This window comes from Amphiprion ocellaris, chromosome 2, assembly GCF_022539595.1.
Source record: "Amphiprion ocellaris isolate individual 3 ecotype Okinawa chromosome 2, ASM2253959v1, whole genome shotgun sequence".
Lineage (NCBI taxonomy): Eukaryota > Metazoa > Chordata > Actinopteri > Pomacentridae > Amphiprion > Amphiprion ocellaris.
In genome coordinates, this window is record NC_072767.1 from 17,595,279 (window position 1) to 17,609,059 (window position 13,781).

At 39.5% G+C, this 13,781-nt stretch overlaps 2 protein-coding genes across 2 annotated transcripts; one reads left to right on the plus strand and one right to left on the minus strand.

Annotated features, from left to right (window-relative positions):
- Nucleotides 1–3,790: 3,790 nt before the first annotated feature.
- LOC129350703 (uncharacterized) lies at nucleotides 3,791–7,080 on the plus strand. The gene is made up of 4 exons (XM_055018075.1): nucleotides 3,791–3,868; nucleotides 4,794–5,013; nucleotides 5,167–5,232; nucleotides 5,327–7,080. Exons 1-4 carry the CDS (start codon nucleotides 3,791–3,793, stop codon nucleotides 5,605–5,607), a joined length of 645 nt encoding a protein of 214 aa, XP_054874050.1. The 3' UTR covers nucleotides 5,608–7,080.
- On the minus strand, nucleotides 6,426–8,506 carry LOC129350997 (trace amine-associated receptor 13c-like). Its single transcript, XM_055019486.1, has 2 exons — nucleotides 8,303–8,506; nucleotides 6,426–7,952 (listed from the first exon to the last, which is right to left on the minus strand). Exons 1-2 carry the CDS (start codon nucleotides 8,470–8,472, stop codon nucleotides 7,145–7,147), a joined length of 978 nt encoding a protein of 325 aa, XP_054875461.1. The 5' UTR covers nucleotides 8,473–8,506; the 3' UTR covers nucleotides 6,426–7,144.
- Between the last annotated feature and the right edge of the window lie 5,275 nt (nucleotides 8,507–13,781).

Genomic DNA, 13,781 nt, shown 5'->3' on the forward strand with positions numbered 1-13,781 from the left:
TTGATATCATTTGAAAAGATACACAAAACTCATTTGGGAAAGTGAAGTCTGTGCTGAGAGCATTTTCTGGGATATCTGGAGTGATGCAGACATTGTAAAGGGACGTTATCCTTGATCATTTTAACTGTCATGCCAAAGATAAATTGCAGATTTACACCAACCAGGCATAACATTCCGATCACTGATAGATGAAGTGAATAACATTTATTATCTCTCCATCATGGCTCCTGTTAGTAGGTTGGATATATCAGGCAGCAAGTGAACATTTTGTCCTCTAAGTTGATGTGTTTGAAACAGGAAAAATGGGCAAGTTTAAGGATCTGAGTGAATTTGACAAGGACCAAATTGTGATGGCTAGAGGACTGGGTCAGAGCATCTCCAGAACTGCAGCTCTTGTGGGGTGTTCCTGGTCTGCATTGGTCAGTATCTATCAAAAGTGGTCCAAGGAAGGAACAGTGGTGAATCGACAACAGGGTCATGGGCGACCAAGGCTCTTTGATGCACGGGGGAGTGAAGGCTGGACTGTGTGGTCTGATCCAACAGACCAGCTACTGTTGCTCATATTGCTGAAGAAGTTGATGCTGGTTCTGATAGAAAGGTGTCAGAATACACAGTCCATCACAGTTTGTTGCATATGGGGCTGCATAGCTGGAAACCAGTCAGGGTGTCCATGCTGACCCCTGTGCACCACCAACAGACCAACAATGTGAGAATCAGAACTGGGCCATGGAGCAATGGAAGAAGGTGGCCTGCTCTGATGAATCATGTTTTCTTTTACGTCACGTGTCTGGCTGAGTGTGTGTGCCTCACTTCCCTGGGGAACACATGGCACCAGGATGCACTATGGAAAGAAGGCAAGCCAGCAAAGGGAATGTGATACTTTGAACAATGTTCCTCTGGGAAACATTGGGTCCTGACATCCATGTGGATGTTACTTTGACATGTACCACCTATCTAAGCATTGTTGTAGACCATGTACACCCTTTCATGGAAATGGTATTCCCTGATGACTGTGACCTCTTTCAGCAGGATAATGTGCAGTGTCACAAAACAAAAATGGTTCAGGAATGGTTTGAGGAGCACAACAATGAGTTTAAGGTGTTGACTTGCAATGGAGCATCTGTGGGGTGTGCTGGACAAATAAGTCCAATCCAGGGATGCCCCACCTCGCAACTTGCAGGACTTCATGGATGTGCTGCAAACATGTTGGTTCCAGATACCACAGCACACCTTCAGGGGTCTAGTAGAGTCCATGCCTTGATGGGTCAGGGCTGTTTTGGCAGGAAAAGTGGAACCAACACAATATTAGGCAGGTGATCATAATGTTATGCCTGATTGGTTTATCTTTGGCTTTTATAATGCAGATTTGACAGGGACAGTGAAGAGAGAGAAGAGCCGAGGAGAGAAAGTGGAGGAATGACTTACATGTTATGGTGCTGCTGGCGGCTGGGAATTGGGTCAAGGATCTGCTGCTCAGGCTGAATGTGCCCATATGGTCTGTGTTCTAACTAACTCAGATATCAAATCAACCCTTGAAATGAAGTTTTTCAAAGCTGTGAGTAGGTTAAATTAAATTTTATTCACTTCCATTATGTTGGGGTTTTTAGATAGACGTGAGTTCATGTAGCTTTTCATTAGAGAAAAAACACAAAACACTGATACCAGAGGGGAGGCTATACAAGTTAATGATACAACATAGTCAGAGTCCTGTATATTGTATATCATATATGTTGTATGTTTTTGTAGTGCCTTTATGATGGGTTGTTTAGGCAGTCCATTTCGCCCATGTTTCATTAAATGGCGATTGTTATCTTGTTGACTGTGTGAGTCTTTCTGTATTGTATCTCTTCATCTGTGTCCACTCAGTTTATCAGTAGGGGCCTTTTTTTTACACCAATTCTGCTGCTAAAACAACTTTTATCAGGTATCAGTCTTCACCACACAGGTCCTAGATAATAGACGTTATTCCATTGCAGTATTTCCTCATTTCAAACATTCCAAATATACACAAGTGGGATCTACACATTGTATTTGCCTTCATTTACACTGTTTGCATCCAAGCTGTCAAATATCATATTATCAATTACAAAATGTATATATATAGATTGATTGATTGTCCCAGTGAGTTTTGATAGTGTGGCAGTGAGCCTGCATGCACAGTACCAGGATCTTGAAGTTAACAGCTAAATGAAATTCAGTCATGATTTCCTCTAATAGTTACGATTGCACTTTTCCTACTGTGATGTTTAAAGATATCAGACAGCCTTTGGTGTTTTCTTTCCTGAAATAGAAACCATCGCCTTACAAATACACATAAGTCATTGTAAATTGTCTCCATGTGACAAAGGGATGTGATTGTTTTCATGGAAGAGTCACTGCAAACCAACACAAAGTGACCAAATTGATCCTATTGTGAAACGCTTCTATACTGATGTAAGTGGCCTCTTCCAGGATGACAATGTTCCATCCACAGGGCACAAGGGGTCACTGAATGGCTTCATAAAAATGATGTTAGTCATATATTATGGCCTTTATAGTTAACATATTTCAACCCAGTGAAACACCTATGATAGATTTCTCTCCCACACTATCTTCAAAACAAAAGATAACATCTTCTGGAAGGATGGTGTTTGATCCCTCCAGTACGGTTCCAGAGACTTAGAGAATCTGGCAGCATGTGGCGGCATAAGACCTTCCTAAAACACTTTTGTTGGTTTTGCCTTCAATCTGTCATTAATAACATCTTCTCTGGCATGTCTGTTTGACGTCACTGGTTACACAAAATGCTAACGTATCTATTATTATCAATGAAACTGAAGCCTACAGTGCTGCAGTAACATGTGGTTGCACAAGGTGATTTTATGTTCTAGAGTTTATAGTTTACATAAAAAGAGAGAAAAAATATTCATTTCCTGGGCACTTAGAACCATGCCAACATATCACTGGTGAGTTTTTCCCATCCACTGCATCCTACCCTGAAACTGGGTTAGTCATTTGACACAGTATTTTAAAGATGTAACCAAATCAATCTGCAGTTTTCATATTATGTGCATTAAAAATCTCAATCATGTCGTCATACCTGGACCATGTTCACAGTGTTTTGTTTTCCACATGCTTTGCTTTGATCCCTGATTTCAGTGTTACATCCAAAGTGTCTGATGGACAAAACAGCCCACTGCTTGGGGAATACGACCCTCTGAGCTTCCAAACTAATATTGCATCATGTGTTGATGAGATGAGAATGTGTCACGTGTTTCTGTGAAACTTGTGTTTTCGTAACACCTTTGATTGGGGCAGCACCCCTGTGGCTGAGACATCATTATCTATCAGCAAGGTGTGAACAGGCTGTGATGCAACAATTCCCATCATTTGTATCATGATGACTTGTTGTTCTTTAGTTTAGGGGATATAATAGTTATTTATGCAGAGAGTGTATGTTTGCAGTACGGTGTTCTTAATATACATGACAATAAATTAATACACTGTTGTTCCAACAAAACATCCAGAAAGTGGTTGAAGAGCTAAATGAGACATTAAAGGGTGGTCTGGTAGCTGATCAGGTTGAGCTGGTGACCCACTTCTCCCCACTTTCCTGTCTCTCTCTCACTTCTGTCCTGTCAATACAGCCAAAAAAATAAATGAAATAAGACAGTGAAAAAGTATAAATTGGTATTAGTCCCTGTCATGCCAGTAGCTCCGTGATGTTCATGCTTTAAATAAAAGCCAGTGTGCTGAAAGTGATTTTGGAGCACTACTAAAACACAAGTGTTGCCACTACCCTGCTTCATAAATGACTGACACTTGGAAATTTGGAAGTCACGGCTCAGAAGTTTCAAATCTCATGAAACTGACCCCTGATGTTCAGCAGGTATAATGAATACAGTTTTCACCACCTTCACAAAGTGCCTCAGCACCAAATACCAAATATTACAGCTGACACAATTAACTGATTAACCACAAAATTGACTGACAGAAGATTAATCAAATATTTAACAGTTAGTTATTCTTTGAGGCAAACTTTCCAGCAAATATGCCATTTTTTCAGTTGTGTGAGGCAGCTGATTGTCAAGTTGGATGACACACTGAACACTGTTGTTTTTGACTGTTGCTAAGACAAAGAAGAGCTTTCATGACATCAGCTTGGGTTTATGAAATGTTTGACCTGATATAAGGCAAAAAATCTACCATTTAGTTTAGAAAAGAATAAATAATGATCAGCTGGTGGCACTAAGGGAAAAGTCATGGGATTTATAAAGTCAGACAGATTCAGAATCTGAGGATGATAAATGCCCTGAACACCCCAGATTTCTCACTCTTGCCCATATTTTTGGACCAACCACCATTGACTGCCACCAAGACTTTAATGCAACACATTAGAGGGAAATATACTGTGTTTCCATGCACTGGTCAGTAATGAGATTTTGGACTGCAGACTAAGGTTTGTGTGTTTCAATTTACAGTAACATGTAAGCACATATAAGTGTTCATTGTTGTATTTGGTAATAAATAAGTGATCTTTTTATACAGCAGTCTGAATAACAATATAGTAAAACACAGTTTTAATAATATAGTGTTTTAATATATGAAGTTGTAATCACTGACAAATAGTATTCACTTATTTAACATTTTAAAATTCTCATATCTAGTTTGTTATAAACATGTATGAAGTATTTTGACACTATTTACAAATGCGTAATGGGAAGACTAACAACATGCTGTCTAAAAATTAGCTGAACATATTTTTGCTTCATAACAAATGTTTTGAGTATAACATCCCTCACTGCCCTCCACAGAACATAAGATACACTGGTGACAGACAGTCTGCTGTGCTGTCCTGGGATCCATCAGTGTTTGCCACATGGTACACAGTCACCTCCGTAGTGGACGGAGTCCATGGGACGCTTTGCAACACCACCGAGATCTCCTGTGTTGTCTCCGACTTCAGTCCTAATGCCACTGAAGTGACAGCTAGCAATGATGTAGGGGAGAGCAACCCCAACGGAAATATAACAGGTCAGACACAGAACAACAATGTGCAGTCAAGGGCCTCCCACATCTACTTTAGTACAGAGCTTGATTAAATGTTACGTTCCACTACTGCAGAATGCATCCAGTCAAGTGCAGTTTCTGAAAATGTCTAATGTGAAGTTGTGTCATCTTCCTTAGGTCCAATGGGAGCTCGCAGAAGAAGAGATCTACGGACCACTCAGGTCTTTGCTCATTTAGAAGAAAGTAAGTGTAGGTTTGTTAGTGTGTTGCACAACTTGAAGATGGTTTTATACATTTTATCAATCAACTGTTTCTCTCTCATCTCTGTCTCTGTTAGATCTTGAAATGCCAGAAGAGCTGATGGTAACAGCAAAAGGAGTTTCCTTGTATGTGAAATGGAAGGCAGTGAAAGGCGCAACTGAGTACACACTCGTCATTAATGAGAAGCTGAGAGAGGAGCAGAGCAGCCTGACACCTGTAGTGAGAAGTGTGGAAGGTACCTCTCACAGAGAGACTGGCCTCAAACCCTGGACTAGATACTGTGTTAAGGTGGCAGCCAAAAATGTCCTCAACCAAAGCAACTACTCTCACAAGTGCACAAACACTACGGCCTCTTAATGAAATCAACACAGCATCACTTACACTGACACTGGACTAAAGAGAAATACCATCATATGGGTTCTTTCTTTGTCTTCTCCACTCATTAGCTGCCATAACAGAATTGTTGCTGGTTTGATCTCTAAGAACTTTAGCAGGATAACTGCAAAAACACAGTAATCACAACTACAAAGCAATAATGAAATTCTTCTGATTCGGGGAACCACTTACATGTCACACACAAATACTGATCAAGCCTCTTGAGAACCTTTAGATTTAAATGCTTATGAATCTTTGTTAGCAATAATTTGTATACATTTTCATAATTGTGACTGACATCATAGCAGCATGTGACATTATAGCTGTGTAATAAAGTATTGCTGAGATTATATTTATCTAAAATGGTTATATTTTTGAGATTGGTTATTAGATTCTCTGGATGATTTTTAAGCCCAAAAATGTAGTGTAAACTAATAAAGTGATAATTTATCAAGCAATATTTTTAAAACCATGCAGTATATTTTCTTTATGATGTACTATGACTTCTCATTTTGTGAACGCTTTGACAGATCTTTTTAACTATTCCAGATAAAAGCAATAAAATAATATCTGTGAAACATTAAAACACCCCCTGTATAAAATGCAGTGTGGAAAACCGTCCTTTTTAAAGTCTGTGTGTGTATCTGATACATCCATGTGGTCATGGATTAGTTATTGAGTTTGCAGGGCTTCATTTAACTCAAGGTAAAAAGTGTCATTTTATATGAACTTTTTATTGTCTGAAATTCATCAATGTGCAGACTGGTGTGAGTTTCAGAAATGTTAAAAAACAGTCAGAATTTAAAGTCACGCAAAAGTTCTTTTATTAAATATAGACATAAACTTTATATCATGCAGAATGATTTTCAGTCAGATGTTTAAACAGACTGAACTATGCAAACTAAATGCTCATTACTGATTTGTCTTTTATCATAAGAATCTCATCATACAATCTACAGCAGCCTGTTAAAACACCAAAAAGCTGCTGTAGAACACAGCACAGAGTATCTGCACACTTTTTGTAAATATGATTTTTTGCTTTTTAAGACCTTAACATGAAGAGTTTCATGTTCTTTCTTCAGCAGAATGAACGCACAATACAGCTGGTTATTAAATAAAGCACAATATTATTTACAACAATTAAGACATCGAAAATAAAACCTTACATACCTGATTTGGACGGGGCAACAGACGTATGTTGAATCATGTAAACACAAATGTACACCTTTCATGATTACTTTCTTTCAAACATTACAGTTTAATTCTACTGTAATGTAACACTGAAGGGACACATGTAGGGAAAGAGCTTTGACAGTTTGTTTTGAAAGTGTAGCAGCTTAAATTCTGCATATATTTTTCTCTACTGTCCTACCAAAGTAAAAGATCAACTATGTTCAACTTTTTACTTTGTTCATTAAAATGTGTTGAGGCCTGGCAGTAAAACTGAGGAGTTTACTTCACCTTCAATTAGACTGAGTTCATCTTTATCACATAAGACAGTTAATGAACAATGTGTTGCTTAACTCTTCATTATTCTGGTGTCACGAGAGCTGGCCTGCAGTATCTGAAGACTGACAGTGAATGAAACAGCTCTCCTGAACCAGGGGTAGAACAAGGCATAGATCAGAGGATTGAAAGTGGAGTTACAACAGAACACCCAGTTTTGAGGTGATGGATTAGTACTGAAACTGTCTGGTTCTGCCAGAGAAATTAAGTAATATGGAACAATACACAATACAAATATAAGAAGGACAATTCCAAGAGATGTGGCTGCCCTCAGCTCAGATTTCTTAATAACTACTGCTTTTGAGTTGACAGATCCAATCTGAGATCGTATTACACGTGCATGTGACACAGCCACCACAAACACTCTCATATAGAGAACTATGATTACAACAACAGGGACAACAAAGGTGACAATCAGGTCTACTGCCCCTGAAATGAAATGTATCTTAATTGCACATTTTTGATAGCAGGAATTGGACATATCTGTTAGTGTGAAGTAGTCTTTCAGGATGACAAAGCAGTAAAAAACAGAGCAGATCCAACAGAGACACACACAGATTGTAACTCTGCTTATTGTTATCAGGGAGGAATAGAGCAGAGGTTTACATATCGCCACATAACGGTCCACTGATATGAGAACCATGCTTCCCACAGAGGCAGAGGTGAGGATGAAGGACAGCAGGCAGAAAAGATCACATGTGATTTTACTCGTAAACCGGCAGAACTGCAGGTGGACTGCGATCGGCATCACTGTGGCACCCACAAGCAAATCAGACACAGCCAGGGAGAGGATGAGGAAGTTTGTGGGTGTGTGGAGCTGCCTTGAGAGTGAGATTAGAATTAATGATTTTTTCTTCATGTCCCTAACATTCAATGCAAAAGGTTTAAGATAAGAGCAGTTACTATGAGAATACACACAGATGTAAATGTAAAAATACATGTTAAATACAGTTATATGCTACATACTGCTTATTGTGACACAATTACACAGAAAACCCTGAGAAGGTCATGTGCTTTTGCAACTACATGCACTCTCTGACTTGTCTTTTTAAAAACACAATCAAAACATATTGAACAAAGTAACCAACTGTAGTCCTGTGACAAAGCTTCCAGACATATCTGACACCCCAACACACAATTTACTGTAAGATGTAAAGAAAAGTGTCCGTGCCTGAAGTGGGAGATGGAGATGACAACCAGCAAGTTGAGTATCACAGTGAGCAGAGCGATGCAGCACAGTACAGATTTGATCAGCGTCACTTTGGGAGGAGCAGGCATCACCTGACAGGAGGCGTTGAGGTGGGGGATGCAGAGAGCAGCTCTCTCCAGTGTCTCCACCATCTTTACAGACACTGACTTCAGGTCTGAGCAGACAGGTGTGGAGCACTGGCAGCCCTCTGATCAGTGTTTTCATGAGATTAGATATTTATCTCTTACCACGTCCACTTCCATCCCCTCCCCTGTTGTCCTCCCTCTCTCTCCCTCGTCTACCTCGTCACACACTTCCTCTCATCAGCTTGTTTTTTTCTGCTGACCTGCTGCTCAGTAACTTTTCTATTCCAGTTGCGTCATTCACCTCTCCACTCCATTCTCATCCTCTGTCTTTATCATCTACATTATGCCTCACCTCTCACATCCTTCTTTACTCACTGTCCTTGTAATTATTTATTTTGTAGTTGTTGCTCGTTTCATGAGAAGGAAAAACTAAACATGAAAAAGGCCAACAGTAAACCTTTAGAAATGACTCAGAGCAGGACTATCTGTACTCTTTCTAAAGCCAGACTTTGGTGTCAAAAATTGAAGACATATAAATGACTGAAAATCAGATGAATAATTCATCAGGGCACTATGAATATCTGCACAAAATGTCATAATAATCCGTATGATGCACTATGAAATGTTTTAGTCTGGACATTGATATCATTTGAAAAGATACACAAAACTCATTTGGGAAAGTGAAGTCTGTGCTGAGAGCATTTTCTGGGATATCTGGAGTGATGCAGACATTGTAAAGGGACGTTATCCTTGATCATTTTAACTGTCATGCCAAAGATAAATTGCAGATTTACACCAACCAGGCATAACATTCCGATCACTGATAGATGAAGTGAATAACATTTATTATCTCTCCATCATGGCTCCTGTTAGTAGGTTGGATATATCAGGCAGCAAGTGAACATTTTGTCCTCTAAGTTGATGTGTTTGAAACAGGAAAAATGGGCAAGTTTAAGGATCTGAGTGAATTTGACAAGGACCAAATTGTGATGGCTAGAGGACTGGGTCAGAGCATCTCCAGAACTGCAGCTCTTGTGGGGTGTTCCTGGTCTGCATTGGTCAGTATCTATCAAAAGTGGTCCAAGGAAGGAACAGTGGTGAATCGACAACAGGGTCATGGGCGACCAAGGCTCTTTGATGCACGGGGGAGTGAAGGCTGGACTGTGTGGTCTGATCCAACAGACCAGCTACTGTTGCTCATATTGCTGAAGAAGTTGATGCTGGTTCTGATAGAAAGGTGTCAGAATACACAGTCCATCACAGTTTGTTGCATATGGGGCTGCATAGCTGGAAACCAGTCAGGGTGTCCATGCTGACCCCTGTGCACCACCAACAGACCAACAATGTGAGAATCAGAACTGGGCCATGGAGCAATGGAAGAAGGTGGCCTGCTCTGATGAATCATGTTTTCTTTTACGTCACGTGTCTGGCTGAGTGTGTGTGCCTCACTTCCCTGGGGAACACATGGCACCAGGATGCACTATGGAAAGAAGGCAAGCCAGCAAAGGGAATGTGATACTTTGAACAATGTTCCTCTGGGAAACATTGGGTCCTGACATCCATGTGGATGTTACTTTGACATGTACCACCTATCTAAGCATTGTTGTAGACCATGTACACCCTTTCATGGAAATGGTATTCCCTGATGACTGTGACCTCTTTCAGCAGGATAATGTGCAGTGTCACAAAACAAAAATGGTTCAGGAATGGTTTGAGGAGCACAACAATGAGTTTAAGGTGTTGACTTGCAATGGAGCATCTGTGGGGTGTGCTGGACAAATAAGTCCAATCCAGGGATGCCCCACCTCGCAACTTGCAGGACTTCATGGATGTGCTGCAAACATGTTGGTTCCAGATACCACAGCACACCTTCAGGGGTCTAGTAGAGTCCATGCCTTGATGGGTCAGGGCTGTTTTGGCAGGAAAAGTGGAACCAACACAATATTAGGCAGGTGGTCATAATGTTATGCCTGATTGGTTTATCTTTGGCTTTTATAATGCAGATTTGACAGGGACAGTGAAGAGAGAGAAGAGCCGAGGAGAGAAAGTGGAGGAATGACTTACATGTTATGGTGCTGCTGGCGGCTGGGAATTGGGTCAAGGATCTGCTGCTCAGGCTGAATGTGCCCATATGGTCTGTGTTCTAACTAACTCAGATATCAAATCAACCCTTGAAATGAAGTTTTTCAAAGCTGTGAGTAGGTTAAATTAAATTTTATTCACTTCCATTATGTTGGGGTTTTTAGATAGACGTGAGTTCATGTAGCTTTTCATTAGAGAAAAAACACAAAACACTGATACCAGAGGGGAGGCTATACAAGTTAATGATACAACATAGTCAGAGTCCTGTATATTGTATATTATATATGTTGTATGTTTTTGTAGTGCCTTTATGATGGGTTGTTTAGGCAGTCCATTTCGCCCATGTTTCATTAAATGGCGATTGTTATCTTGTTGACTGTGTGAGTCTTTCTGTATTGTATCTCTTCATCTGTGTCCACTCAGTTTATCAGTAGGGGCCTTTTTTTTACACCAATTCTGCTGCTAAAACAACTTTTATCAGGTATCAGTCTTCACCACACAGGTCCTAGATAATAGACGTTATTCCATTGCAGTATTTCCTCATTTCAGACATTCCAAGAATACACAAGTGGGATCTACACATTGTATTTGCCTTCATTTACACTGTTTACATCCAAGCTGTCAAATATCATATTATCAATTACAAAATGTATATATATAGATTGATAGATTGATAGATTCCCAGTGAGTTCTGACAGTGTGACAGTGAGCCTGCATACACAGTACCAGGATCCTGAAGTTAACAGCTAAATGAAATTCAGTCATGATTTCCTCTAATAGTTACGATTGCACTTTTCCTACTGTGATGTTTAAAGATATCAGACAGCCTTTGGTGTTTTCTTTCCTGAAATAGAAACCATCGCCTTACAAATACACAGAAGTCATTGTAAATTGTCTCCATGTGACAAAGGGATGTGATTGTTTTCAAGGAAGAGTCACTGCAAACCAACACAAAGTGACCAAATTGATCCTATTGTGAAACGCTTCTATACTGATGTAAGTGGCCTCTTCCAGGATGACAATGTTCCATCCACAGGGCACAAGGGGTCACTGAATGGCTTCATAAAAATGATGTTAGTCATATATTATGGCCTTTATAGTTAACATATTTCAACCCAGTGAAACACCTATGATAGATTTCTCTCCCACACTATCTTCAAAACAAAAGATAACATCTTCTGGAAGGATGGTGTTTGATCCCTCCAGTACGGTTCCAGAGACTTAGAGAATCTGGCAGCATGTGGCGGCATAAGACCTTCCTAAAACACTTTTGTTGGTTTTGCCTTCAATTTGTCATTAATAACATCTTCCCTGGCATGTCTGTTTGATGTCACTGGTTACACAAAATGCTAACGTATCCATTATTATCAATGAAACTGAAGCCTACAGTGCTGCAGTAACGTGGTTGCACAAGGTGATTTGATGTTCTAGAGTTTATAGTTTACATAAAAAGAGAGAAAAAATATTCATTTCCTGGGCACTTAGAGCCACGCCAACATATCACTGGTTAGTTTTTCCCATCCAGTGCATCCTACCCTGAAACTGGGTAGTCATTTGACACAGTATTTTAAGATGTAACCAAATCAATCTGCAGTTTTCATATTATGTGCATTAAAAATCTCAATCATGTCGTCATACCTGGACCATGTTCACAGTGTTTTGTTTTCCACATGCTTTGCTTTGATCCCTGATTTCAGTGTTACATCCAAAGTGTCTGATGGACAAAACAGCCCACTGCTTGGGAATACGACCCTCTGAGCTTCCAAACTAATATTGCATCATGTGTTGATGAGATGAGAATGTGTCACGTGTTTCTGTGAAACTTGTGTTTCGTAACACCTTGATTGGGGCAGCACCCCTGTGGCTGAGACATCATTATCTATCAGCAAGGTGTGAACAGGCTGTGATGCAACAATTCCCATCATTTGTATCATAATGACTTGTTGTTTCTTTAGTTTAGGGAATATAATAGTTATTTATGCAGAGAGTGTATGTTTGCAGTATTGGTGGTTCTTAACATACATGACAATAAATTAATACACTGTTGTTCCAACAAAACATCCAGAAAGTGGTTGAAGAGCTAAATGAGACATTAAAGGGTGGTCTGCTAGCTGATCAGGTTGAGCTGGTGACCCACTCTCCTCACTTTCCTGTCCTCTCTCTCACTTCTGTCCTGTCAATACAGCCGAAAAAATAAATGAAATAAGACAGTGAAAAAGTATAAATTGGTATTAGTCCCTGTCATGCAAGTAGCTCCGTGTTGTTCATGCTTTAAATAAAAGCCAGTGTGCTGAAAGTGATTTTTGGAGCACTACTAAAACACAAGTGTTGCCACTACCCTGCTTCATAAATGACTGACACTTGGAAATTTGGAAGTCACGCTTCAGAAGTTTCAAATCTCATGAAACTGGCCCTGAATGTTCAGCAGGTATAATGAATACAGTTTTCCACCACCTTCACAAAGTGCCTCAGCACCACAATACCAAATATTACAGCTGACACAATTAACTGATTAACCACAAAACTGACTGACAGAAGATTAATCAAATATTTAAGAGTTAGTTATTCTTTGAGGCAAACTTTCCAGCAAATATGCCATTTTTTCAGTTGTGTGAGGCAGCTGATTGTCAAGTTGGATGACACACTGAACACTGTTGTTTTTGACTGTTGCTAAGACAAAGAAGAGCTTTCATGACATCAGCTTGGGTTTATGAAATGTTTGACTTGTTATGAGGCAAATAATCTACCATTTAGTTTAGAAAAGAATAAATAATGATCAGCTGGTGGCACTAAGGGAACAGTCATGGGATTTATAAAGTCAAACAGATTCAGAATCTGAGGATGGATGATAAATGCCCTGAACACCCCAAATTTCTCACTCTTGCCCATATTTTTGGACCAACCACCATTGACTGCCACCAAGACTTTAATGCAACACATTAGAGGGAAATATACTGTGTTTCCATGCACTGGTCAGTAATGAGATTTTGGACTGCAGACTAAGGTTTGTGTGTTTCACTTTACAGTAACATGTAAGCACATATAAGCGTTCATTGTTGTATTTGGTAATAAATAAGTGATCTGTTTATACAGCAGTCTGAATAACAATATAGTAAAACACAGTTTTAATAATATACAGTGTTTTAATATATGAAGTTGCAATCACTGACAAATAGTATTCACTTATTTAACATTTTAAAATTCTCATATCCAGTTTGTTATAAACATGTATGAAGTATTTTGACACTATTTACAAATGCTTAATGGGAAGACTAACAACATGCTGTCTAAAA